At 35.4% G+C, this 27,920-nt stretch overlaps 6 protein-coding genes across 14 annotated transcripts in view; 1 reads left to right on the top strand and 5 right to left on the bottom strand.

Moving 5' to 3' along the window:
• Positions 1 to 27,920, top strand: part of numb (NUMB endocytic adaptor protein) — a 95,647-nt gene that overhangs the window by 18,640 nt on the left and 49,087 nt on the right. The window lies entirely within an intron of this gene.
• On the bottom strand, positions 342 to 5,899 carry LOC124213458 (uncharacterized). 5 transcript variants are annotated; one of them, XM_046614846.2, is made up of 6 exons: positions 5,631 to 5,898; positions 4,797 to 5,021; positions 4,339 to 4,635; positions 4,051 to 4,287; positions 3,535 to 3,582; positions 3,329 to 3,471 (listed from the first exon to the last, which is right to left on the bottom strand). In XM_046614846.2, exons 1-4 carry the CDS (start codon positions 5,673 to 5,675, stop codon positions 4,051 to 4,053), a joined length of 804 nt encoding a protein of 267 aa, XP_046470802.1. In that variant the 5' UTR covers positions 5,676 to 5,898; the 3' UTR covers positions 3,329 to 3,471; positions 3,535 to 3,582. The 5 variants fall into 5 exon arrangements, with proteins under 5 accessions (XP_046470806.1, XP_046470803.1, XP_046470802.1 ...); XM_046614851.2 differs by having other exon boundaries at positions 4,051 to 4,269; positions 5,631 to 5,893; XM_046614850.2 differs by lacking the exons at positions 3,329 to 3,471; positions 3,535 to 3,582 and adding an exon at positions 342 to 711 and having other exon boundaries at positions 5,631 to 5,899.
• Positions 6,427 to 9,371, bottom strand: LOC124213459 (uncharacterized). Its single transcript, XM_046614852.1, has 4 exons — positions 9,250 to 9,371; positions 8,920 to 9,123; positions 7,618 to 7,920; positions 6,427 to 6,727 (listed from the first exon to the last, which is right to left on the bottom strand). Exons 1-4 carry the CDS (start codon positions 9,289 to 9,291, stop codon positions 6,542 to 6,544), a joined length of 735 nt encoding a protein of 244 aa, XP_046470808.1. The 5' UTR covers positions 9,292 to 9,371; the 3' UTR covers positions 6,427 to 6,541.
• Positions 11,427 to 13,588, bottom strand: LOC124213461 (uncharacterized). 2 transcript variants are annotated; one of them, XM_046614854.2, is made up of 5 exons: positions 13,433 to 13,498; positions 13,067 to 13,096; positions 12,525 to 12,584; positions 12,099 to 12,371; positions 11,427 to 11,717 (listed from the first exon to the last, which is right to left on the bottom strand). In XM_046614854.2, exons 1-5 carry the CDS (start codon positions 13,475 to 13,477, stop codon positions 11,517 to 11,519), a joined length of 609 nt encoding a protein of 202 aa, XP_046470810.1. In that variant the 5' UTR covers positions 13,478 to 13,498; the 3' UTR covers positions 11,427 to 11,516. The 2 variants fall into 2 exon arrangements, with proteins under 2 accessions (XP_046470810.1, XP_046470811.1); XM_046614855.2 differs by lacking the exon at positions 13,067 to 13,096 and having other exon boundaries at positions 13,433 to 13,588.
• On the bottom strand, positions 15,788 to 18,168 carry LOC124213462 (uncharacterized). Its single transcript, XM_046614856.2, has 4 exons — positions 18,022 to 18,168; positions 17,082 to 17,141; positions 16,672 to 16,944; positions 15,788 to 16,091 (listed from the first exon to the last, which is right to left on the bottom strand). Exons 1-4 carry the CDS (start codon positions 18,064 to 18,066, stop codon positions 15,891 to 15,893), a joined length of 579 nt encoding a protein of 192 aa, XP_046470812.1. The 5' UTR covers positions 18,067 to 18,168; the 3' UTR covers positions 15,788 to 15,890.
• On the bottom strand, positions 23,381 to 25,916 carry LOC124213460 (serine-rich adhesin for platelets-like). The gene is made up of 4 exons (XM_046614853.1): positions 25,758 to 25,916; positions 25,478 to 25,660; positions 24,775 to 25,044; positions 23,381 to 23,670 (listed from the first exon to the last, which is right to left on the bottom strand). Exons 1-4 carry the CDS (start codon positions 25,800 to 25,802, stop codon positions 23,476 to 23,478), a joined length of 693 nt encoding a protein of 230 aa, XP_046470809.1. The 5' UTR covers positions 25,803 to 25,916; the 3' UTR covers positions 23,381 to 23,475.

Below are 27,920 nucleotides of genomic sequence, written 5' to 3'. Positions count from 1 at the left end.
AAGAATGGAAATTGGAGACATTCGGTACGTGTAAAAGTGCAGGCAAAGGGTCAAACTCCATCCGGTCCCAAAGGCTTCTCACAACTTTCCCATATAAATGTGAGAATCGGCGGTTCGAATCGTTTCGTGTTCCGTTTTTTCATGAATTTTCTACCAGAAAAGATATTTTATCAATTTTTTGAAAGCAAGAATTCCTTGCAGAATATTTTCGGAAGATTTTAACGCAACAGTTGCAAAAACAAAAAAAGATGAAGAAAAATGCATGAATTTTTAACGATATCAAAACAGCTGGGATTAAATCATTTACTTTAAAATAAGAAACGTCAGGTTTTTATTTATTAAAAACAATTAATTTTGTGTTGATCGATGAAAAATGGTTCAAGTTATAATTGAACTGATAGCACGTATTGCCATTTTGTGTTTCCACAAGAACTTGATACAAACATTATCAAAAACGTTCCTTAATAAAGCGATTCGTTTGAGTAGTTTATCTGATAACTATTTTGAAATAGAACTGCCTGTAGAATGTATATTTAATAGCGAAAGTCATGAAAGAATTTGAAATTCAATTCGGTGTATTATAGAATGTAGTTTCGAGTAACGGAAAACGATGCGTTCAGCGGCTCTGTTCTAACTTTTCTCATTATCAATATTCGATGAAGCTGTACAACTTGAAACCTCGCTTGGTCGTAGACTCTGTTGAACTTGTCCCTGTTTCAAGGCATGAAAACATGAATCGTTACGAAAGTGGCAAACTGATTACAACCTGAATAAGCTCATTATTGGATAACGCATTGTTGCAGAAACGTTGCCGCGTCGTAACTTTGTAAGAATTAATAAAGTCCCAAAACATTGCTCGATATAACCCAAATTTCCAAAATTTACAATATTTGAGAATCATTTCGCAATATTCGCAGCAACATTGTGGCACGGTAATTTTTCGAGATTTAAAATATTTCCGATACAAACATTGTGCAAAACCGAAGTCGTTGAAGGCAACGTCGAATAACGAGCTTCGTGATTTTTCAGCTTTTTGAACGTTGTTTCAACATTGCACAATATTTCAAAAACATTGCAGAACGGTAACAGTTCGTAAGGTTTGAAATATTTGCACAATATTGCAGAAACATTTCGGCACAGTAGCATTGTGAGGTTTGAAATATTTGGGATGTATTCTGTAAGCGCGAACATTACAGCAAAGCATCTTTGCAATGTTTGAAACTTTTCATCCGTACTGTAAAATATTGAGGAAACATAGCAGGAAAGTAACCGCTAAACGTTTCAGATATAATATATTTCGTAAAATCGAAGAAGCAAACTAAAATTTCAAAATTCATGCAACGTGTCTGTAAATATTGCAACAATATTTCTGTAACGTTGCGGGATCCCCGATAAACTGGATAAACAATTGGTTCATTAGCCTTGCGGCTCTAGCAACGAACTGCGATATCACGGGTTCAAGGTCACCCGAAAGGTCACGCTCGAGTCACCGACTCGCCGTATAATTCACGTCCTGTTCATGATTATGCACGCTTGCCGTTCTCGAAATTGAATTATCTTCTTTCCTTCGTACCGTGACCTTGATCGCTTCTGGGCTCAAATTTGCACACAATTAACGTGCATTTTTTTAAAAATTCACACCAGTTGGCGTATCGTGTATCATTTCGAAGTTGGAAATTTTTGACAGACTTTTGTAATACAGGTAAAACTTGGTGTATAATATCACAGCGTCTCAACGATACGGAACTACTATCTTAATTAACGATCAAGGAGTTGTACCGTGAAAATTGCCTTTCGTTTGTTTCAATTACATTGAACCTGGTGTATAGTTATGGCCAATGAACACTACAGATTACAATTACAAAGTTTAGTTCGTTTAATTTGGAAAACAAAATTAGTCATTTAAAAACATAATTACGTGCGCCAAAGTTCGGGTTAATTGTAGTTCCACTGAATACAATACTTGGCGAAAGTAGGAAAGAAGTATAATAAATTATTTGAATTGTTTTAACTGGTCATTTCGGTTCGCACGATTAAATCATGAGGAGAATTTTACTATACACATGATAACATGCCAGAAATGATGACACGCTGTTAAATTTATTCCAATAGTCACGATAAATGAAGTCGATGAGTTCTAGGATGTTTTTATTATCTGTTTTAATTCGTGTTAGTTAATGTTAAATAACCCAACGACGATATTGATTGTTCTGTGATTTACGTACATTGCAATCGGCTGAGATGTATAAAAAAAAATGAAAGATTTATCGTGGAAATTGAGATTGCGGCAAGTCCGTTGACAGCTAATAATTATCTACATCACATTTAGTTTCATTAATAATATTCACAACAAGGTTTCACGAATGAAATATGCAATACAATCGAATCTAATGCTTGGTAAAAAATTCTGGCGATACTTACTTAAAAGTCACTTTACCGACGCTGAGTCGTATTGTGTTTCTAATTTAATTGCTACCCACAATCTTGCGGTTGACTTGAGCAAATTAACTGATTGTTTTTTATTTTCTTTTTTTTCTTATTTGCGCTAACTTAATTTTACTTCAGTCTTACGCTTCCGTTCACTGACGTTACATGTTTAACAGCTTAGCGAGACGAACGGATTCCTTTCACGTCTGGCGAATGAAATTGCACGCGTGCTAATTTCCATTAATCACTTAAGACTGATTAGATCTGTTGTCCGGCATGCGAATTGCTTGCTCGCGATTCTGTTAAGCCGAATCTCTTTCTGTCAAGCCGATCGTATTAACCGTCATAGTCCGAAAACCTGCGCATGGAATGAATATTTCATTGATAAACAATTGTTAATATGTTTTTCGGTTTTCGTACAGGTCGTTATGTTTGTCTTGCTGTTTGAATTTGTCCGTGGAAAGTTGAAACGTTGACAATTGAGTTGACGAGAAAAATAATTGACATCTAATTTTTATAAATTCCATTACGAAAAAAAAAAAACAAAAAGAAAAAATCGTTTTACACAAATTTATCATTATCGAGTGATGAAATTGCTTATATTTTGAATTACGCGTAACACGTTTGTTTTCTACACCTTTAGTCCAATCGTCAATATAGGTAATGATATCAATTTTTCACGAACAGCTTTAATCGGTGAAAAAACATTGCGATAATTTATATCTCGTATTGATATTGCGTTGGAATCTCGATCGAAATAATCTCCCTGTGGATATCTAAAACTATCTAAGATAACCGATACTGATCAATTATAATTCAATTTTCCGCGATATCTTGTGCAGAAAAAATTATAAAGACGTAGAAGAACGTTAAATTGTTGGGAAAGGCTTCGTCAACATCGTATTTTGGATCTTTTTATAAACAATGCACAGTCTTTATATCCTTTTTCATTACGTTCATGTATGTGACGGAGAAGTCCGATCGGGCCGATGACTTTTTTTTATCGACCACTTCTTTTCACGCCGAATGCAACGCAGAAGACCGCTGAAAAATAATTCAGATATTCAAACAATTTCTACCAGTTTTATTTCGAAGGAATTGACCTACCGCAAATTCCACGCCCTTGTTTGCGAAAAATGTTACACAAAAGCGCCCCTAAAAAAAAAAAAAAATGTCATATTTCGCAATGAATTTTGACTACTGAAACATTTTTTCAGAACAAAAAAGTTATTTTTACCACATATCTTCTTAAATACAAGTTTTCTGGCGTATTTTCAGTCCGACATATTGTTTCGCTTACCCGCATAATCTTTGTTCGAATTGTTCAGCACCTGAAATACAAGTTTTTCTCGAAAAAAAAAATAAGCAATTGGATTATCGGTCGCTCAAAACGGACTTTTCCATCGTATACGTGAATTGACGGATGTATCATCCCCTTGAAGTTGGTTTCAACTGTTTATAACCTAAGATTAAATTCTCGTTTGGATATTCCATGCAGAAATACCGGTTTTCAAACTCGTTGCGGAATACAATTAGCAGATTCGACGTTTTGAATAATTCAGTATACAGATCCAATATACGGTGAAAGGAAAATTGAAAATGCATAATATAGTGTTTATATACTTATTGAATTCCCGAGAAGTTTCCATCGATTGAATTCACGTCGGTAATGCAGGCCTCGATTTCAGACAAGGCGATCTGCGCGTCATCTATGAAGCAGAAAATGGTCGCGGCGAATCCGCAGTTCGCGATCATGTGACTGTTGATTTGGAAAAAAATGGAAGCTGCGTCCGACAATGTTGAAAATGTTCGTTCAGCGAAGGCGCGAGATTCAAATGAAGCCTGAAAAAAATGTTGCGCCTAGAAAATGTATTCGTAGATTCGGGCTAAAAAGTAGTGCAGAAAACTTACGGATTTTAGAAAATCTAAGGCCTGGGGAACTGCCTTAACCTCCTTGCTCTCCATCGCATCCGTAAAAATGTCTTCAGCGATATTGACGAGGGAATTTAGACGGCCGATTTCGCACCTTAACGACGAAATTGTCGCTTCCGTGTAACGTTCAGTTCTTTCAAGCTTCTTATGAACACAGGTGTTCGTATCGAGGAGAATTTCTATCGCTCTCGATTCGACACTAAAGCCCAACGCTGCGCATTCGTTCACATCGATTCCATTGTCAGCCATTAAAAGAGTGTTCATTTGTTTTCCAAACTGAAAGTTAGATTTGAATTCGAATTGAAAATGTTCGGTGGTCATAAGTTGGAACGAATTTTATTCTTTAACTGTTCTTTCTATCATTTGTAGCCGATGTAAGTTTTTGATAGAAATTGTTTTGCAGCGATAGGTAAATTAATTTGATTGATAATAGTTACCAATGTCAGAGTATCGTTTACGATATCACTGTTGTTTTTCTGAAGCGTCATGGCGGATATTTCCAAGTTTCCAAACAGATTCTCGAATTCTGTAATCGCTGTCTGAGCTTCAACGATCGCGGATTTCACTTCCATCTTGAAATTCCTCAGGGCTTCTTCCAGTACTTCGTTTGAATCGGTCGAAGGAAGGGATGGTGATGTAACGCAAATTATTACAGGCGTCAGCTGGTAATCGCAAAGTTTACCGTTAATAAAAATAATCAGTAAATCCATTCGTTAACGATGCTAACAAATTATTTTAACGTTGAATTATTTTGAGCACAAAATTGATTGTATTGTAGAAAAAAGTGGTCGTCTAGAACAGCTAAGTTGGAGAGTATTTTATCAGGTGTAAAAAATTTGGACCAGGTCATCGAGCTACTAAGAAAGAAAGAAACAAACCGTGTAATTAGAGGTTCTCTGTCGGTAAATAAAGGTATTTCAGAATTTATCATAAGACGAGTAATATATTCTGTAATTTATGATGGTTGAAAATATTACAGCACATTATATTCGGTAATCAATTTTATTAAAGAGGCATGGAATATCAAAAGCAATTTTTCTATGATAAAGATGTTTAGGCGCCAAAAATATAAAAAATTGACGAAGGCGTAACATGCCAAAAAAAAAAAAGAAAAAATTCGTGTTTAGTTCAATATTTACGTGAATAATTCAGTTAGCTAAACTTCACCTACTTCGTTATTTCATAATTATTAACAAACGAACGGGGGAATATTTTGCACTATGTCCAAATTTTGATAAAACTGGCAGTAAATGAGGCTCGTTATTACTTACGTGGGCGAAAAAAATTGAGTTGAAAATGATTCGAAGCATTTCCATGACGAAGCCTGCAGGGTTCCTGAACGAACACTAAATATTTCTGTACAGAATTGATTGTGCGTGTACACAGTTGTCAACCGCGTTCTGGTTCTGCGCAAACTTACGATCGGCGGAAAAAACATGTGTCAGCAGTGGAAAATAATAACAAAAACGATCAAAGAAATTTGCTGGTACGAAACTTAGAAGTGTCTCACGTCTTTTCATATGCTCGAAAGATAAACGTAACTGCACAATATGGTTCGCGACGTTACTTCTTATGGCCGACGTTAATTGCTATTTCGTGCCGATTCATCCATTCGAGCGATACGAAATCGGACATTTTTAACACCTTGACGCGCATTTTAAAATAAAACTTTACCGATTGCTTTACACGCTGCTTCGAAGTAATAAGTTACTGAAGCGAGTGAAAATTTAACCATTAAATTTACACGAAGAAAAAAAGAATTCATGGAAATGCTTAGTCAACGATTTCAAAAAAGATTCGAGTATTTTATTTTTATTTTATTTTCTTATGTTTCGTCAGTGAATTTTTCACTGTTCGTTCCCATCGCGACCCAACTCATGTCTCAAATTTATCGAGTTACGAACGACTGAATTTAGAAGAATAAATTATCGTAAAACTTGAATCTTCAACAAAATTGAACCGATTAGGTGAAGATTACAGATAACAGGAAAATAGAGAAGCACGAGTCTCCTAATTTCCGATGTGGAATTATTATATGAACTAGTGGATGGGATTAACAATATAAACTTTTGTGGTACGATTTTTGTTTTATTTTTCAAGTTCTGTTTTTCACGCTTGTATTGATAAGGCGAACACAAAATAATAACCGCACTTTCTTATCCTGAATGAAAAAAGCTCAGGCTCAGAGGCAAGCATTAATATTCTCATAAACGATTTTCGAATCGGCAATCAAAGCTGTAATTCCGCTGCTGGCCGTATTTGCGCAAGCCGCCACTCGGCTTTGGTAGCCGTCGTACAGGGATCTGGAAACTGCGATGTCGATGACCAATTCGAACCTGACGACCAGGCTGCTGACCGACATGTGAATCTGGAAAAAGTGGGAAATCGAAATCGAATCGGAAAACGTTGGTGAAAAATCGAGAAAAGAGAATAAACTGTTTGAAAAATATTCATCAATACCGTTTGTGCCAATAAAATTCAAACAACACAAGCTTTAAGATATCAACAATTCGATAAGTGTTTTTATAATTAGAATGTTCAAAAGGAACAAATTTGTTTTTTTTTTTTTTTTGTTTGGCCGATTCCAATATTTTTGGTTTACCGGTGAGATATTTCCAGATTGTCTGGAAATAATTATTCAAATGGTTAAAAATGGATTTGTATAAGTACGGTACATCAAGTCTTCCCGGGCACAATAAAATTTGTGCGTCATGACTGTAACGTAAGGTGAAATTTTTTTTCAAAGCTTTTCAATCGATTCTTTGAAATTTGCTCAGCAAGCAAAATGAGCCTTAAAACGTCAGAATCGGACAATGAACACCAGAGTTTAAGCAGTTTGAACATTTTCAACGTTACAATTAAAAAACCTTCTGACATTTCCGCAATTGTCGACACTTGGCTTGCTTTCTTCGTATCTGTTTCAATTCATGTCTGTCACACAGCGCAAATATTGTTTTATCGGAATTCAACATCATTTTTCCTTCTACTTGCCATCAAGGTCTTCAATATTTAAAACCTCAAAAAATTGACGTACACTCGAATGTTTCCTCAAATATTGCGCAATATAAATAAAATACTTCAAAAGCGGCAGAATTACTTTGCTACAACGTGTCTGTAATATTGCAAAACGTGTCTCAAGTATTGTAAATCTTTAAAAGTCGGTGTATATCGCGCGATGTTTACTCCTGATTCAGCCAGTCAAAACAACCTATGCTTTCATAGCCTGCGAAGAAACAGATCGAGACAGTTTTTACTCACAATCTGAACGCAAGCGAAGGCTTGAGACGCGTCGGAAGTTGTTTGCTCGCTATTCTCGTATGACGTCATGCAGTTTTGAGCCATTGACTGCATGTAGTCGAGAGTGCTCAGCTGCGAGTTCACGTAGACCTCGGTGATCGCCTTCTCTGCCGAAGCCTGCGTCACTTCTCTTTTCATGCAAGAATCCGATTCCTCCAGAATTACGTCCGATCTTAACCTCAGTGGATCGGCCAGACTGGTGCACGAATTCACGTCTTCGGAAGGATGTACGGTATGCACAAGCGATGCTAGCGCCGCCTCGAACTGGAAATTTGAATTTCGAGTCTCGTCAGTTTCCGAATTTTGTCGGTATTCAATAGTAAAAATATTGTCTTATTTTTTTTTTTTTTTTGCACCAAAATAATGATATTTCAAACTGAAATTTACCGAATTTGGAATTCGTGGGATTTTTTTTTTTCTCTTTATTGTTACCGAAAGACGTTAAAATGATTCTCGTTGGGCAAAAACTAACTTTTAGAGAAACGAAGTCTTCAAATTTGATACGAATATTCTACACTTATGTAATTGATTTAAATTTTTTGTGTTTTTGAATATTATCAATTTTGTATGCGTTTGAATGTTGCAGATATTCGTTTCTGTAAAAATCTTGCAAATTTCGGTTGAAAACAAATTCAATTCTTATACAACTCAATCATGTACCTGTTTAAAAATTCAATAGTTCAACTAACATAACTTTAATATTGTTTCTTGCCGAAACTTGCATTAATGAAAAACATGACTGACTATTTTTGAAAATATATAATTTACAAATTTCAAATGAAGTTTTTAATAAAGTTCAATAAATAAAATTTAACATATTGATATCTACTGTCACTTAATTCGAACTCTGTTAGGTATTTGATAATGACGTTTTTATGCAAACACTTATTCGGTATTCTTAGAGCACACGGGAATCGAAATAAAAGGTTAATTTGATAAAGAAATTAAAATTAAAATTTAAATAAAAATTCTGTTCGAAAATTTGTATAACATCTATTGACAATGTGGATAAACGACAAAATCGTTTCAGCGTTTTGATAGAGAAACACGATGATATATGTTGAAAAGAGTTTACGATAATTTAGTATTCTTCTATATCTGATAAAGTCGTACAAAATCTCTGAAAGCTTTTGTATTATTATATCATGAAAAATTTCATGATCCTTCTAAAATTATTTCGAAAAATGGTATTTAATATTTTTGTCACCTATGGATAATTCGAACTTGACTCATCTTCGCGCAAACAGCAAGAAACCGACTCACGTTATCATTGAATTCCTTCACGGCGCCGTCAATCGTTTCCAAATTTGACGCGGTAGTTTCGCTCAACTCGTCGAAAAGTCCTTGCAGCTCAGTTTTGTACGTCGCGGCGTCGTGATTGACTGTTTCAACCATGGTATTAACTTGACTGAGAAGCCTGTCGGCTTGGCCAGCGATAATAGCCTGCGCCGAAATCACACTAGGGCCCTTTTGGAGGAAAAAGAAAACGGTTTAATCAATATTCGACAGGAGTTATTGAAGCTGACAGCGAAATATCCGTCCCATTTTGAACAAAACACACGCAAGAAATGCTCGATTTAACTTTCTACTCACACAGGCCACTAATATGAAACAAAATCCCACGAACGATGCCATTTTTGATTAATTGGGACCGATGGTTTTTTCCTACACGAATAGCATTTGATTTGATTTTACCAACGTATTCGGATTGCGCGGATATTTTATAGGGGCACTTTATCTAATTTTACCCAATCGCTTTGATGAATCGAAATCGATGTGTCAGGGCAAATAATCACGTATTTTGCTGTTTAATCAATCCGATTAACTAATTCTTCATCGGAGATATCACAGTATTATCAGTTCTTTGGAAGATATTGTCAAAACGGTTGTAGAAAATTTTCTTAAATACAGAAACTATAAAATCAATTGTCCCAATTATTTTCAATTCTACAATTCTGTCAATTTTTCGGAATTCTGATGTTTATTGAATGGAAAAACTTTGAGATTGAATTTAGCTACTTTCTAGATTCTTGTATTATCAGGAAACAATATCTTCCAAACGAATAATTGAAACATTTCGAAACATGATTTTATCTTTTAATATTTAAATAAATTATACAAATTCCAAGTTGCTCATGAATTGTTATACAGTAGAAAATTAGTATTTCGTTTAGACGATGAAATTGTTTAAAACAATTATTTTCGATTACTATTACGAACACAAATAAACATGTGAAAAGTAAGGGAATATCAGGCTCAGATAAAAATATAGGCACAATACGTATAATAATCAATGGTTTTATAATTTAATTTTTCAACATTAAATTTGGGGCTACGTAAAATAACGTCTTTCAGAAGTAAGACTCCGTAATCTTATCTTTGTAGTAATTGACGAACGATGAAGTTGATAAAGCAATTTAATTAACACAATCTCTGGCCGGGTACATGGAATTGATTCGCATATGTGTCGCAAAAGGATGGCAATGTGATGTTTGTCGATTTCGAAATTTACAAGTATTGTAAACAAAAAGCACTTGATGCCAACATTGCCTATCAAAACGTTCAGTTTGTCAAAAATCTATGCAAAGCTAGGACTAAAAGGGCTCATTTATTGACCATTCGTGCAAAACGAATAGCTAATTTATCTCATCTGAGAAAATGTACAAGTTACGATATTTTCTATACAGTATAACATAGGAATGACTTTCAATCGTTAAGTTATTCAAAAGTGTCGGTAACGTAGATTTATAGATCCTCGGTCAGGATGTTATCAACACTCTGAGAAAGACTTTGCATCCATTTTAAGTGTTTCAATTCAAATCATAAGATCTCATGTTAGATTAGTGAAAACAAGATTCAATAATTTTATAACAGAATTCCATAAAAATAAAATTGAAGAATCAAGTTCGTGAGAGACTTGACTTAAATTTTTTCAATCGTTAAGTTATTCAAAAGTGTCGGTAACGTAGATTTATAGATCCTCGGTCAGGATGTTATCAACACTCTGAGAAAGACTTTGCATCCATTTTAAGTGTTTCAATTCAAATCATAAGATCTCATGTTAGATTAGTGAAAACAAGATTCAATAATTTTATAAAAGAATTCCATAAGAATAAAACTGAAGAATCAAGTTCGTGATATACGAATCTTAAATTTTTTCACTCGTTAAGTTACTGAAAAGTGTCGGTAACGTAGATTTATAGATCCTCGGTCAGGATGTTATCAACACTCTGAAAAAGACTTTGCATCCATTTTAAGTGTTTCAATTCAAATCATAAGATCTCATGTTAGAGTAGTGAAAACAAGATTCAATAATTTTATAACAGAATTCCATAAAAATAAAACTGAAGAATCAAGTTCGTGATATACGAATCTTAAATTTTTTCACTCGTTAAGTTACTGAAAAGTGTCGGTAACGTAGATTTATAGATCCTCAGTCAGGATATTAAAAACACTTTGAGAAAGATTTTGTACCCACTTTAAGTGTTTCAAGTCCAGTCGTGTTAGGTTAGTAAAAACGAGATTCGACAATTTTATAATAGAATTCCATAAGTACGATACCGAGGAATTAAATTCGCGAGATACGAATGAATCTTGAATTCTTTCCTAAGAGAGCGTTTCAAGCCAACTGTAAGTCGAAAGACGAAAATAATTCGAACTTCATTTCACTTGATAGAAAAACACTTCAATACCCTTTCAAATTCTGCGTGTCTTCTCAAAGAATGAGTTTCAAAGTACAATAATTATGGTACTTAAGTTATACAGTCAAGTTTGGTTGGTTAACAACATTTTATTGCAAGGCTTTGATAAATGTCTATGGTACCTAGCCTGAATATCCTCAGAGCACAACGTGCGCTATTTTATGTGGTCCATTTTTTGACACACTCAACTGTTTCTTGGAGAGCACTTTTTAAGTTCGCGGTCACAGATGTATCGAAAATGGTTGTGGCGCATGACTCTGCCAAGGATTTAATAGTACTACTGGCGGTCAAGAGTTCCCAATCTGCGGCTACTTCGGTGGTCCAGGTGGTCAAGACGCATTTACCAGCGCTTACGAAGATCTGCGAACATAGTTTATAAAATTTCATTTAGAACCGAACACAATCTCACATAGCGAGCAATATTGTAGACATATAGCAGCAGCGTAGCTTTGCAAAGTTTGAAATATTTCACACATATTGTGCAATATTTCAGAAACATTGCACTGACGTAACTTTGCTGCATCACCGCGATATCTCTTGTAACATTTCGACTTCCGGCAGAAACTTGATGCACTGCTTTCGGTGCAAGCGTATAACTAAAGTGTTATTACAAATTTCAATGTGCCTGTAAATTGTACCGTTAGAATCGTATTTCCGGAATTCGATCACCAGGAATCGACATTTTGAGAGACCCCGAAGTGATCTATAGGCTTGTAATCTATGAAATCCAAATATGCTCACAGTTACATAGCACTCGACATAGGCCCACGCATTTTCCGTGCTGGCACACGTGGAGCCTTTGTCGAAAATTTCTATCAGTTCGTCAATGATCTCCAATAACGCGGTATCGCTTGAGCTTTCGGATTCGATCGCAGTTTTCAATTCTGTGAGGCATGACACGCTGCTGTTCAGTTGAATCGAGGAAGACAGCTCTTCTATGTCCCAAGACTCTTCTACGCACGTTTGATTGGTGATAGCCGTGTTTTTAACAAGATCCAGAAGATCTTCCCATTCCTGTTACAGAGGCGTCACATGTTCATGGAAAAGTTTTACTAAATCAAATTGATTCAGCCGGAATGTATCAGGGACAATAAGTTTGATACTTCGGCTACAATGGCATAATGTAATATACGTAATCCGAAACTTCGATATCTCGATTATACTTACATCCGACCACGACGTCAACGAAGAACGCTCGATCCCAAATATTTTTGTGCCTTGAACGCCCTGGAAATTATATGCATGAATACCGGGTCCTCAAGTATCCGAAATATTCATTTCGTATGGAAAGCGGGATTATTAAATCAGATTCGTGCGATCCACGTGATTCCTAATTGTATCCTTATTTAACTGTCATTGTTTACGCGTAATTTGCAATTTATAGGTAAAATTCGTGGAAATAATCCTTGGGAACAATTTCTTTCTCTAGACGTGTCTGTCTTGTAAGAATTCCAAGGTTTTCAAGTCTTGTAAACCACTGCAGGAATCGCCCGAAAATTGAAAAGATCGAATCAGTTATTTTTAACCGTTAATTCGGGCAGCAACGCTTTCGAGAGTTCCTCGTGATTTAAACTTAAAGTATATTGTAATGTTTATTAAATTGACGTGCAGAACTTAGATTTATACGCGATAAGAGTTTCGTCATTTCTACTTCTAGTAAAAATAATAATACAAAATTCATCTGGAATATAATTGTATTTGATAATTACCGAATGCAGCGACTGGAAATATTCAGTAATCTAGATATCAAGTTAAAAAAACAGTGAATTGCAATAAAAAATTTCTACAGAGTCGTAGGAGATTTTGGAAAAATGTGTGTGATCGATTAAAAAGCTTGTGAGATCTATGCATGAATCTCGGAGCTATAATTTTCAGGAAAATTTGATATTTTCGTTTTTTCGATCTCGGGTCTTTATTGCACAAGACTGTCCAGGCATTGAGCTTATTTATGCAGTTGGAAGATATAACAATTATTTCAACACATAAAGCAATCGTGAAATCATTCGTTAATATTTTTAAATTCGGGGGTTGTCATAATTCATGATTACTCTTGTATATTATTTGATAAAACTCACGTAGGCGACAAGCAATAAGAATAACGTAGCTACGGACTTGACCATTTTGATCTTCGAACGAACTAATTATTTCTTGAACTCCGAACGCTTTTATACCTTCACACAACAAAAATATAGCAAAATATGAAGTGACTTAAGTCTGTTAACTGGAATTACGTAGTCACGTATCCACTAACAATAAACCAAAATTAAAATGTTGCACTTACATGTGACAGCTGCAGTTCATTTTATGGTAAATAGCGGAGACTGACATAACCGTAAATAAAGTCGACGACTAGATTAGCACTACAGTAAAATTTTCTAATCTCAGTTATAAGTTTGTATATTGTTCACGTACTGCACGATTACACGTGACGAAATTATCTATCCACTGCAAAATATCATGACTTTAGAACTACCATAAAAGATGTTTGTCGCAGAAAATCACAATTAACCTTTTCACGAGTGAAGTAAGTCTCTCGGCGGGCAAAAAAAATTTTTTTTTCAACGTGTTTCGATTCTATATTTTTCAACTAACAATAAGATATTTGGTTTTTTTTATAATTTCGCCAAACCTATATCAAAAGTTATACGCATGCCCATTACAGTGGAAACGTAATAGTTTTCAAGTTTACAACTTTGCATTATCGGGTGCTTAACTTGCATATATACCTTTGTTTATGACATTTGAAATTATTCTGGTAACATGAGTATTTTTCACCGAGTAAAGAATTATTTTTACATAATCTATAAACTTAGATATGAGAAAAAAAATTACACGCTTTTTACTTTAGCTGCATTATTTCGACTCGAAAATATACGTAAATGAAGGAACAACCACCAATAAATTTTTTTCAGATAGGTATTGGAACTGTTGACAAAACTCATCCCATGAAAACAGATCCGATATGATTTGTATGGTCCAGCCTCGATATCGTGGAATTCGGGTAAGATTCCAATGACAGAAAACACCAAGGCATTATATTACCAAATAGGCAGGTCATACTTCAGGGAATTACTTTAGACAGATAAACCTGTCATTTTGATATTTTGACGAGGGCAGTTTTGTTTCAAAATTTTGTTTCCGAGCCGTAGCGAACGAAAGATATAAATTTTGAAATCTTAAATGACTCTGCAACAGAAATCCGAAACATTATCAAAATCGTCTGATACAGATGGGAATATTTACCTGTAAAACGCCTAAACATTGCGCATCCGCACGACTTTAAAGTTTGCGTGGTTGACTGACTGCAGGCGTCTCTAAACTTATTGTCATGTCTACGTAGGTATGCCTGTTAAAACTCAACGTCTCTGTCTCTGCCTGTCCATACGTTCGCTCATAATTCCAGAACTACTGAACCGATTTTGATTCTTCTTTTCCCTGTGGATAGCTACAACATCTGACCAAGTTTTAGGCTATATCTCATTACAACCGGATCGATAGGCTAGATGTGACTGAAAATTCCTTAGGAAAACGGAAATTTTTTTATTTTTACTTTTAATTATATTCAACTTCTGCTGCAGTTATAAAATTGTAAAGTTGCAAATTAATAGAAGTCTTAATCAAAGCATGCGATTAAATGATTTGGGCGTTGGAAGTGCAATTAATAAGTCCTGTGTGATAACAATGTTGACGGAAATGGGAAATTTATCAAAACTATTTGTCGCATTTTTTTTAACGTAGGTATCAGAAGAAAAATCAAAAATTCAACTTTTTAATATTAGAGTTCTTTTTCGTCCGTAACTCTTCCAATAATTTTTAATACAAAATGATGCAATAAACAAATCGTTAACCTTGTAGAATTTTTTTCATTAGGCTAATCAGGGAGTGAAGTGTCCGACAGCAGAAATATGTGAGAAGATAAACAGCTATAAGCGTGTGAAAAAGTAAATCCTTCTTCCGTGAAAGTATGAGTGAAAATTCGAGATCAAATTTGAACAGATCGCGTTTGAAATTCTATTGCACGATATTCATATAATAGGAAATGTTACAAGTTGGTACAAACTTGGAGATTGAAACAATTATACGTTACAGGAATATTGACAAATTATTTTCAGATTCTTGATCCACGGAAGAAGGTTTTTGTGGAAAACCTTTGCAACAGATTTCTTTGATTGGGTTAAGCAGAATAAATAATTTGGCGAAAGAGCAAAATAAAGACGAATTTTCGGAGTAATTGTTACTTACTGTAATTAGGTGTACTTCCTCTAATCTGACAATAAAGTTTTTCCATCAGAATGGAGCTAATTTGCAATCATTCTTACAGGTTGAATCTGGATTATGGGAAAAAACGAAGGCTGTCGGTGATACACGCGTTAAAGATAATGCAAAAACGCAATTCAATCAAGAGTGAAATGTGATTGTACGAAGATTAATTTAATGCTGGGGGTAAAATTTTATTGAATATCTTTCACACAGATGTAGTATCTAGCTTGAACGAGGTCGGAGTACAGATGAGATGCGGTCAGATACGCCATTTCAGCTCGTCCATTTTTCTATACATTCAACTGTTTCTTGGACAGCACTTTTGAAGTTCGCCACCGCTATTGTCTCGATGATGGTTTCGGTGCAGTTTCCTGCTATGGATTTAATGTCATCACTGCTGTACAGGAGTTCCCAAGCTGCGACTACTTCGGTGGTAAAATTGGTCAGGACGTATTTGATAGCGTTCACGATGGTCTGCGAACATGGTTTATACAATTTCACCTCGAATCGAATACAATCTCATACAGCAAGTAATATTGTAGACATATAGGAGCAACGTAGCTTTGTAAAGTTTGAAATATTTCACGAATATTATGCAATATTCCAGAAATATTGCAGTGACATGACTTGACTTTATCACCATGATATCTCTGGTAATATTTTGACCAAGAAGACTAAAGACCAGGAGCCCGAACTCCCGTTCAAGTCCGCAGTTTGAGGCGAACTAATATATGGCAGCTGCTTGGTGGCGCTGCTAAGCGTAGAATACTTGCGTAATCCGATACCGCGCATCTCCACATTCGTCTGTTTCACGTCAGGGGGAGGGGCTCGAATTATTTTGACTTATTTGATTACGCAGTAACCATTGCGCAAGTACGGTAGGCTTAGTAGCGCCGCCAGGCGGCTACCATATGCAAGCTTCTCCCCACGACCCGAGTTTAGTCTCCAGGTCTTTAGTCTTCTTGATTTCGATCTCGGGCAGAAACTTGATGTATTTTGAGAGATCTCGAAGTGATTTATAAGTATATAATCTATGGAATCCAAATATGCTCACATTTATGTAGCACTCGACGTAGGCCCAGATATCTTCAGTGCTGGCGCACGTCGAGCCTTCTTCGAAAATTTCTATCAGTTCGTCAATGATCTCCAATAACGCGGTATCGCTTGAGCTTTCGGATTCGATCGCAGTTTTCAATTCTGTGAGGCATGACACGCTGCTGTTCAGTTGAATCGAGGAAGACAGCTCTTCTATGTCCCAAGACTCTTCTACGCACGTTTGATTGGTGATAGCCGTGTTTTTAACAAGATCCAGAAGATCTTCCCATTCCTGTTACAGCGGCGTTAAATTTTCATGAAAAACTCATGCAAAACCATTTTGGTGCAGTTGGAATATATGAGGGACAGTTATACATGGCACCGTGAAAAATATGCAATACGAAAGTTTGGAATTTTGAATATACTTACTTTCGACAAGGACTCCCACCACTCAGAGCTGATACCAAATATTCCGTCGCCTCGAACGATCTGGAAAATCATATGTTCGAACATCAGGGGTTTGAAATGAAGAAAGATTTTGTCAAAAATAAACCAGATTCTTTTAATTCGCGTATTTCCTAATCGTACCTTTATTCCAGTGTAATTTCTTGTTCATGATTTGCAACTGATTTATCGAATTTATGAAAGACATCGTCGTTACAGTTACGGAAATATCGAAATATCTGAAAGCTTCACTCTTGTTTGCGTTACAAATCCTAAGCTACGAACATTTTCAAATGAATGCAAATTAAAGTGTATTAAGGCTCGGTATCTTGAATTGCAGAATTTACATTTATGCGCGACGTAAGTTTCATTATTTCAGCTGCTAATAGAAGAAATTGATACAAAATTTATCTCATTAAGGATATCTTCAAGAATTTAGGAATTCACCAATGCGAAAAAATCGGGCGACCATCAGTCTAAAAATCTGCAATTTATAAACGGTGAAATTTTGGGAATACCCAAGTCTATAAATGAGGAAATTTTGGCATCCAATTGTTTCTGAAATGGTGAGAGAAAGTGTAAGATTCTATGCTCGAACGATTTGCAACAGAATTTTTATAAATCCTATAAATATTGTTAACAATTACGAACATCATTTCATCAATATGAAAACTTCAACTTTTGGATAATATGTATCCTCATATCACAGATTCAAAGTGTATCTTTTTTCGTATAACTGCAACATTTGTGAACAATTATAAACTTATTTCTGCAGATACGAGAGAGAACGAGTATAAGCTGAAGAAAAAATATTCAACTTCGTGTAAATAAACTCCAATAATCATCGCATCACGTTTCACAGATTTCAAACTCGGAAGTTTGAAAATTTCGCGATTATTCTTAGGTATTATTTGATCGAACTCACGTAGGCGACGAGCAGGAAGCAGAGGGCAATTTGAAGCTTGGCCATTTTCTGCAGATATTATCAGGAATGTTTCAGAAACTGATCCCAGGACAGAGTTAACGTATCGATATTTCGGCGTCTTTTATATACCCGACAACACGGTCGTATAAAAAACAGAATTATCGCAGTGGTGGGGCCCATTCCTGAAACGCAAAAACCTTGGTTACTTATCTTCACCCCCGCCTTTGGCAGACCTGTTGTAAGACCGTGTTCGACGAACCGCTGATACGAATTTGGATTTAATCAAACGTGAACACTCAGAAATATTTATTTCATGTTTATACAAATGTTGCGAAAATGTACAGCGGGTATTAAATTGGTTGTTAAGGCGTGAATTGGCACCAGTCAATTTAATACGCTGCAATTCTGCCGCCCTTGGTTAAATAAAATACAAAAATATCTGAGTGTTCAGGCCTCATACGCCAATTTGATACGGTGATTTAGTAATACTGTTTAAATGAAGGTGCATGAAATGTAATAAATTAATTTTCATTTATTCTATTATTCCTTTATAACCGAGGCAATCTTTGCAGTTTTTTGAATCGGTACCACGAATCCGTTTGCAAATTGTTTTTCAGTACTAAGACTTGCTAGTCAAGATTGTAATAACTAATGTAGAATTACTATGATCTCCTATTGTTGCGGAAATGACTGTTACAGTACCTCAATTATCCTTAAATTCTTACAATCTATTGTCATTATGGATAAACAATAAAGCAAACACTTCATACCAAAAGACTCTCCGTGTAGAAAAGCAAAGGTTATTTATGCAAAATTAGAACAGAAATAATTTCTTTCTTCTCTGGGTGCTTTTAAAAATCTGAAAAAGACTCGAGCAATTTGGTACCTCCGAAAATCTCGAAAGCACCTATTCAAACGGATGTTAGTTCAGTAAAGCTCATGTACAGTACAACAAATAGTACATTTTATTACCCAATACGAGCATTTTTCAGGGTTTAGTTAAAAGATCTTGTAAAACTCCGTGCTTCAAAGATTTGCCATCGATTTTTATAGGGGAAATGTAAAAAGTTGTCAAGACATCTCAATATACTCGAGATTCACAACTTTCAAAGAAGTTTCGTATTCTCGTCTTTAGGACTCAATTTTTTATACATATATATTTTTTTTATTAGATTTTATTTTTTTTTAGAAGCCGGTCACTAGTTGACTTTGCAAAGTTTTAAAACTATATTGTTGATGAATTTTGTATAGTTATCGGTCAAATTTGTATAGATAGGCGATGAGCCGAAGGCACAAGGCAGTTTTGAAATTTTCCATTTTCACCAGCTTTTCTTGAAAACTGTTCAGAAGATGGTTTTCGGACGACGTGTGAGTTTCTTGAAATTCTACAGGCCTTCATCTATTTTCGAGAAATTTGGCGACGTGGTACGCTATTTGAACACGTGTGCGAAACTTGACGAAAAATTTTTCTACCATCTGTGCAACGAATGATATCATCGCTTCGAAGCTAAAGTTCGTGCTACGTGATCACTTTTTTTTTCCAATGGTTGCGTGATTCAATTTGCAGTTGGAATATGAGAAATAAGTCAAACAAGATGGTCGCGCTATAAGTAAACATAACTGAGCCAGATATCGACTTTCCAACTGTAAAAATATGTTCAATCTCAAACGTATGAAAAATATGTTACATACTCAAATTCTGTGTCGTTAAATACAATATTGGAAAAATCAAACTAAAAAAATGTACAAGAAGGTTACAACTGAAAAAGCGTGCGTCAAAATTATAAAAATAATTTTGCGAAAAGTATGACGCTTTTGATTTGTTTGAAAAAATATCTGAAAATTCCGAGCGTCAAAACGAACAGTTAAGACTGGGTCCAATAATGGGTATCTTTTTGGTAAACTTTTTCTCGAATTTCCAAATGTTTAACATTTCGACTGTCAAATAACCGTAGCAGTAGTAAAACGCTTCTATCATCTTTGCTCAGATCGCACAGATTGTCAATAAAAGAACGTTGGTAATATTTATTAGCTAAAAATGTAATGTTCATATTTTGATACAAATTGATTTGATCCCATAAAAACAGTGTCTAGAAAATTTTTGCAACCAGCAATTATTGGAACAATGGAAATTCTTCAACGATCATCGTGACAAATGTTCGAACTAGGAAAGAAAAAATTGAAAACGGTTGTGTATATTTTCCGAATGAGACGAGTTACCTTGATAATTTATCCGTTTTCAAGAATGAAAATAACGATATCTTAGATGTCGCTAACCTGAATTTACTCAGAAGATGAATTACCTAAAATTTTTCAGTTTTTCGTCGGAAGGATGAAAACTCGTAGTTTGCGGAGATTTTTGATAAAAAAAACAAATTCCAATGAATATGCGGAGGCTTTTCTTTTTTGCAGAAACTCTGTCAAACTTCTTGAAATTCCTCAGACATAATCAACGTAATTAAAATTTTCCCAAAAACGATACAAAGTTCTTCTATGAAATGGCCGAAAACGTACGATAAATAGACATGATTCTGAAAAGTTTATAAACAAATGTATGAAAATTTTGCGATAATCTTACGTCACCAGAAATCCGTGTGATTCGGAATGGGAATGGGAAAGGCAAATGTATGTTAAAAAAAATAAATAAATAAAAACGTTCTAATACGGAAAAAAGTTGGTAAGTTAATTTCTAAGTTACAAAAATCGATTCTCTTTCAAATGATAATCATTGAACTATTATTCAATCGAAATAATACCGGGATTGACAAACATTTTTATTTCAAAAAATAGTTAAAACGAGGAACGGAATTCTCGCTTATATTTCTATACTCTTATTACAAATACCGATATGCGAAAAAATACTTTTTGCTCGTTTTTCATACACGCACTGTTAAAATATGGCGTGACGTTTGTTCCGGTCTGTTTGATGGAGGGGGGCCCTTCCCATGCCACAGACCGTAACAATTGAGTTAAGACCCACCCACCCCCTCCCCACCCTTTACCCCCTCTTAGCACCAATTGGTACGTATACGTATAATTGCGTAACATGAAACATGAAAATCTTTGATACGATGATTAATTGTTTTTTTCTAAATTTAGGCGGGAGAAAGAGAAAGACGATACTGCGAACGCCTATTCAAGAAAAAGAAAGTTTACTTTGTAGCTAAGGTCGGGTATTCAAGCGTTGATTGAAAAAAAAAAAAAAATCAAAATTTCAATTTTTCTGGCGTTCAATAAAGTTACGTAACAGACGGTTGGTGCCACCCCCCCCCCTCCCCCCCCCCCCCCCCCCCCCCAATTAAAAATCTTTGAATGCATCCATATGCATGCAATAAAAGTTTGTGGTGGAATTTTTTCGTGCTTCACTTTATTATGGTGTAGGTAAATTTCTGCGTACCGTAGTTTTGCACAATTTCTCACAATTTAGCATTTTTTGCTCAACGGTGTATTGTACACTATTTTTTTGAATCGTAGAAAACTGCTAGGCGTTATTTTGCCACGCGGGCACAATTAACTGGGACACGAATTTATCGCGTGATAAGTACGACGATTTTTTATGCTCAATTAAGCACGTCTCTCACGTTCTTTGACTTGATCAAACACAGACGTTTTGACATACTGATATTGTTATTGAACGTAACTCGCTGAGAATGAGTGATTGATTAATGAATATTCGTTTCGCTATTTTCAGCGTCTATAATTTCTGTTCTCAATAAAAAAGTGTCAGATAGGTTTTATTTTTTGTTCACGATTTATCAAATTCTGTTTAAATAACATAACTGAAATCCGACGGAAAAAAGGCAATTTTTTCGCCCTTGAATTCCGATCAAATAAGGAGTTGAATAAATTGAGTGGATATATTTATTATCTATTTCTTATGCTATGATTTGATTTTCTATGCCTCGGTCGCAAGCGTGGATAGAAAGAAAAGTTATTTCTTGTGAAAAAAATATTCTTTTCAAATCCTCTCATTCAATCTGACTTGCAAGCTTACGCAAACTCATCAAATTAATTACGTTTAATTGCATAAAAAAGGTTCTAGCTTTTGAAAAATAATATTTTTAAAGAATTTAGTTAATTTATAAAAACGATTTGTCAAATTCAAGTTATTGGTTTTCTTAGCCGAAACAAAATATAAATATGCTTTTAAATAATTTTTTGCGCCGTAAATAGTTAACCAAACGTAGGTATTGCTGAAAAAAGAAACAGATTCATTTATGTCAAGTAAAGTAAGATAAAGGTGTTATCATTTGTTAACTAAATGCGAAACTGTTCAACTACGTAATAGGAATACAAAAATGTATCGGATTTTGAGAAATTTGTTTTCGAATAAACTTATCTTCGAGTGCACGTGCCGCAAAAATATTCGGGGTTTTGCAAAAAGATACGGGCATCAAATTAATTTTGATATTCCTTGATATTCCAATAAAAATTTTGGGAATGAAAACGGTCAGACGATTAAATTGCTACCATCCTCCAAATAAATTGGGGTTCGTGAGTTTTGGTTCAATGATCTTGTGAAAAAAATGTAGAGCATTGACTACGGAAGCATCAGAAAGGTTAGAATTGCCCGGAATATCCGATACGCGAACTATCTGCGAGTACACAGAGCAAAAAACTCTTAATCGGTTTGAAAAAATCAAGCAGTATGTCCTTGAACAGATTACCAAAAATCAAAAGATTGATGAAATTACCAGTTTTTGATAAAAGAATTTGCTTAAAAAATTGACTTTTATAAGTTAAAAATATTTTGGTAACATGCGCTTCACAGGAAGAGGATTGACTTAGGGAATGTTTTACAATTAGACTCAATAAATGATTAGAGTGGATGATTCGAAAATTCAACTAGTCTTGAACCAAATCCACTCCTCACTCATATTACAGCTTAATAATGACGTAAACTGTATAGGTAAAAAGAAAAATGCAATTTTTTATTCTTGAACGAATCATTCAATGCCGTTTCATTAGTCCTTAATTTCCAATAATAATAATAACAAACATACGTATCAACCTGGATATTAATACGAATGTTGCTCTAAAAAGAAATTCAGCTGATACGATACTTGAGTACTTTGCGAATGAGGAAAGGATAAGTTTTCTTGGCAACACGGACAAGGACAATAAATATCGTTATCTAGTTTCTACTAGATGCATGTAAAGTTAGATTGAAAAATAAAACATAAATAACCTAAAACACCACAACTGGTGTAAAAAAGACAAAAAGAAAAAGACACCAGTTTTATTTCAAACCTGTATACATCTGTGAACTAATCCAATGCCAATCTGAAGTTAATTCTGTTATTATGTCTCATTTGTACAGGCAAATCCGTCGTGAAGATATTAATGAACATTATATACGTACAGTTACTCATATATTTATTCAATACAGTTATAAAACTTTCAATGCTGCGTATTCATTCCGAAAGTTTTGTTATTTGAAGCTGAACTGTAATTTTACAAGTCTGCAATGCAATTCTCCAGCGTGTTGTAAGCCTCAGTCAGTCTGGTAGAAACAGTTGCTTCTACGCTAGTGACGCCACAATCTTCCAGTGAGCTTCCAAAATCGCTGTACGTATCCTCAAAACTCGTTACCTGACTCGTCACAGTGCTGTAGGTGGATTGAACTTCGGTTTCAAGGGAGCTGATGTACTGTAAGTACAACGAAAATAAACCAGATTCAGATTTATGGTTATGTTGATAAGACTTCATTGGTAGTATAGCGTTTAGTTTGAGGTAAGATTGAGAAAAGGTGGTTAACAGGATGCTTCGGTCGATTTTGACATGAAAATTAATATGTCTCAGAAGCGATGCTGTGTAACAGATTGTTCATTTGGCGTTTTATTGTTTATGAGTAATAGAATGCGACGAAATCATGAAAATCATGAAAATTTAGAAAAAATGACTTTTTTGTGTGCACGTGTCATTTGTTTTGATTATTCTGCAAGCCGACGCATCAATGGCGCAATTCCAGCCTATTTGAATTGAATTTTATGCAATAATCGCACTGCAAGAAAAAAGAACCAGCCGTTTTTGGTAAAAAGACCCAATTACGGTGTGACGATTGTAATCCAAGTAACTTTACGGACCCCGATGATAAAACAGTTATGTTCTATGCTTATACACACAAGTTGACCCCGATGATAAAACAGTAAACTTGTGTGTATAAGCATAGAACATAACTGTTTTATCATCGGAGTCCGTAGAGTTACTTGGATTATAAATCATCACGCCAAAGTTGGATCTTTTATAATCAGCCTCTATAAAATTGAGTGAATTTTATTAGGGGCCGTCGAATTAGTTTAACACGAAGTATTATAACACAGCCTTGTAATATGATCAATGCAATATGTCTATGTAACATTCCGAACCTAACCCCAAACTGGAATATTGCTTCATTATTCCTGCAACATTGTCGCTGCAATTTCAGGATTAAAATATTATTGAAACATTGCTGCGGTATAAAAATACAGCAACATTTCTGCAATATATAGGATTATGCAATGCACAAATGTTGTTGCAACATTGCTTCAATATTTCTAATAAATCGCAGCTGAAAATCAAATTTGTCGAAATATTGCAGCCAGATTTATGGGTTATGAAAATGTTGTCGCAATACTGCTGGTAAGTATTCCAGCAATGTTACAGCTGCAAATGAAATATCAAAGAGTAATACAGCAACGTTACTCAAATATTGCTTAATTTAATGTAGATGTCTACTGTGTTATGTAGCGAACGAAATTTGAATCTACTCACGCTCTTCACGCATTTCCACATTGTCCATATATTGGCACTGCTGCAAGACCAAGCTGATGTCGTTTCCTCCTCCAGATCGCTTACGAATGATGTTATGTCAGCTTTGATCGTACTGTACACCTCGGTAATCGTATTTTTTTTTACATTCACACAGGAGGTTGTATTTGCCAAAATTTTACTCGCTTCCGCTTTTTCACTCGAGTAAGCGGACACGCACGAGCTAACGTCAGCCGAGGTTTCATTTGTCAGCGCATCGACTTTCGCGTCAAACTGTCAAACGTGCAAAATTTTTTGGTCAAAACTTTCGTCAAACTTTTCGACATTCAGATTGTGTCTTTTCCTCGAGTAGGTGTAATAAACTAGAATTACTGATTCATGGTAGGACCAGAATATCGAATTTTCATGGATGCGAACATTTTATTCGTAAGTGCGGAAAATTGAAAATACAGTAGGTAAAAATATAGAAAGATAAATATAGTGTGTCAAAACGTGAAACAGAAAAATCGAGATTCTATTTTATCGAGAGGAATTCTGACTGTTCTACAGTTTGATATTCTACGTTCTGACCTTTCTAATATTTTACTTCTTCATACTTTGACTTTCATCACTTTCAAATTCTATACGATATCAAGTTTTCGCTCTTTTAAAAATTCCATATTGTGGCTATACGATTTTTACATCTGTCTACATTTTCAGCACTTACCTCTTCAACCATTTCCGACCAGCTCGAGTTCAGCTTTGCTTGGACAAGTTCAGCGATGTAATACGCTTTTACGACAACACCTTCCAGCTCCGCCAGAGATGGATCGATTTCATTTTCGAAATACTCTGCCACTTTCTCGTTGGCGAATTCGTACAGTTCCTGGTAACTTGTACCTTGAACGCCCTGGAAATCGTATCAATCAAAGTTCGATTTTCAATGTTTTCCATTGCCTGCTTACAGAAAATTCAAGTTTCGTTAAAGTTTATCTTGTTCAACTCACGTAGACGGCGAAAAGCAACCCCAGAAAAGTTATGAACTTTGCCATAGCGATTTGCTGCCGCTTGCAGTTGTCGACGAAAATTCGGTGAGACTCAGAACTTTGACTCTCGAATTAGACTGTAACTCGTAAGCTTCAAGTTTACCGCTTATATACACGAAGAATCGACAAAATCCACACTTGTGCAAATTTTCGCAAGGAAAAACCAGCCTGAAAATCATTCATGCGACTGTTTGACGTCAAAGCAAGTATTTGTTCCTAAATCGTGTTATTTTCCATTCTAAACTAATTGAGCTTGTATAATTTTACTGCCGAAATAATAAATAAATCGTAAGAAAACGTGTAATATTATCAATTCCCGAGATCTAACAATTGTTTACCTCTATTTATTTAATTCTTAATTTATCGCGGATAGTGAGAATGGAATTTAATAACGTTACAAATAATGAATAAGAAGTTTCTTCTCTGCATGCACGATGTATAAGGAGACTCTAGTGTGTAGATGTTGCGTTTACCCTTTTTGTTACAAATAATTATTGCCAATAATTAACTCGACGACTCGATGATACGGTATGCGATCTCTTTGCTCTCGGGAATGAACAAATATCTCTGTACGTGCGAGGAAATTGTTGGAATATCACACTTGTGTAATGTTGGGATTTTAGAGGGGGAGAGATACAAGCGATGTCTGATATTATGCAGTAATCAAATAATAAAATTGAAACAGAAGTTCCGAAGTCTGTTGCGTGATGTTTTCATTCCAGAATTATTTTTCGATGACAAAATATTTTTCGACTGTGGTAAAAAATGAAAATAGTTAAGGACTGAGCGGTAACCGGAACTAAAAATTTCTCTCAGTGTGTTATTGAATAATATTAATCAGCCTTAGGTTAATTATAAGAAAACTTACAGATAGATGAAAAACGTGTTCATGAAAGAATGCGTAGTGGTGGAAGCTTGTAGAAATTGGGGGCCAAGGGACGTTATCTCGGATGTCGGTGTGTCGGTGTTGGTCACACTGAGCCAAGCCTTTGCCTGATCCTTTGGAGGTCCAGGGAAAGACAAACGCTTCAATGAATCTCGTACATGCTGTTTATCGCCAGGTTCATAACAACGGGATTGGTTGAACTGGTTGCGATATTTGTTTATGCAGTGGGATTGGACGTGTGGTGTTTAATTACACATGAAATTGCGTAGCGGCGCTGTGGCTTGAAATAGCAGTTTCTTGAATCGAATAGCCGGAATTTTTGAGACCACGATGATATCGGAGATGTGGCACCCGATTACTTGCACTTGCACTTGAACTTCGAGATGATTGAATATAGACTCTGAGAAGACTGACGTAGTAGAATTCTTATGACGCTGGTGTGCGTATGGTAATTGTTTGCAGATAATTTCCGATGCAAGTGGCACGACAGATATCACGGATGTTGACAAATTTTGGATTTACCTATCGAGAAAAGTTCCACCAATCACTTCTCGCGACGGCAGTAAGACGCTACCGGATAGAGGAGGGTTGGTCTGAAGAGCGCTTCTCGAACCACCTCTATTGGTTGGAAGTTGGAGTTGAAGTCGATTATACGAACGTTGGAATATAAGTGTACTTGATGAAAGGTGGATTGGAAGCATACTTGATGGACGATGGAATAGAAGTGTCTTGGGGCAAAGATTACGAGTCTACGAAATTTACAGAATAGTGGGAAATAGAATTAGCGAAGCAAGGCAAATGGCGTGAGGCTGGATAGAAATAGGAGGACCGGATGGAGACGATAACGTTACTGTGAAGAATGCGAAAGAGTTAGCAAGAGGTGGTCCAAGAATATGGGGAAGACGGACGTCATGCGTCACGGAATGACGGACGTAAAAATCTTCTGCCGATTTAAACTATTGAGAATAAATTGAATAAACTTTCAATGCTAAATTTTGTTTGAAATGCTCGGTTTTTAACAAAATTTCTTTACGATTTGAAATTGATGAAAATGCATAAAGGTTGCACTGCTTTTATGGGACACTGGTAAAGTGGTGATAACATGGGGTGGCTTCGATATCGAGGAACACATGTCGGTTTACCTGTCGGACGAAACTTATGGGAATTCACCACCATGTGGTAATTTGATACAGTGCACCATATGCGATGGGGTTTCCATGGGGTGAAGCTTTATAAAC

This window comes from Neodiprion pinetum, chromosome 2 (genome assembly GCF_021155775.2).
Source record: "Neodiprion pinetum isolate iyNeoPine1 chromosome 2, iyNeoPine1.2, whole genome shotgun sequence".
In the NCBI taxonomy this organism is placed as follows: domain Eukaryota; kingdom Metazoa; phylum Arthropoda; class Insecta; order Hymenoptera; family Diprionidae; genus Neodiprion; species Neodiprion pinetum.
The sequence above is the reverse complement of the archived record's forward strand: the minus strand, read 5'-3'. Positions and strand labels throughout refer to the sequence as shown.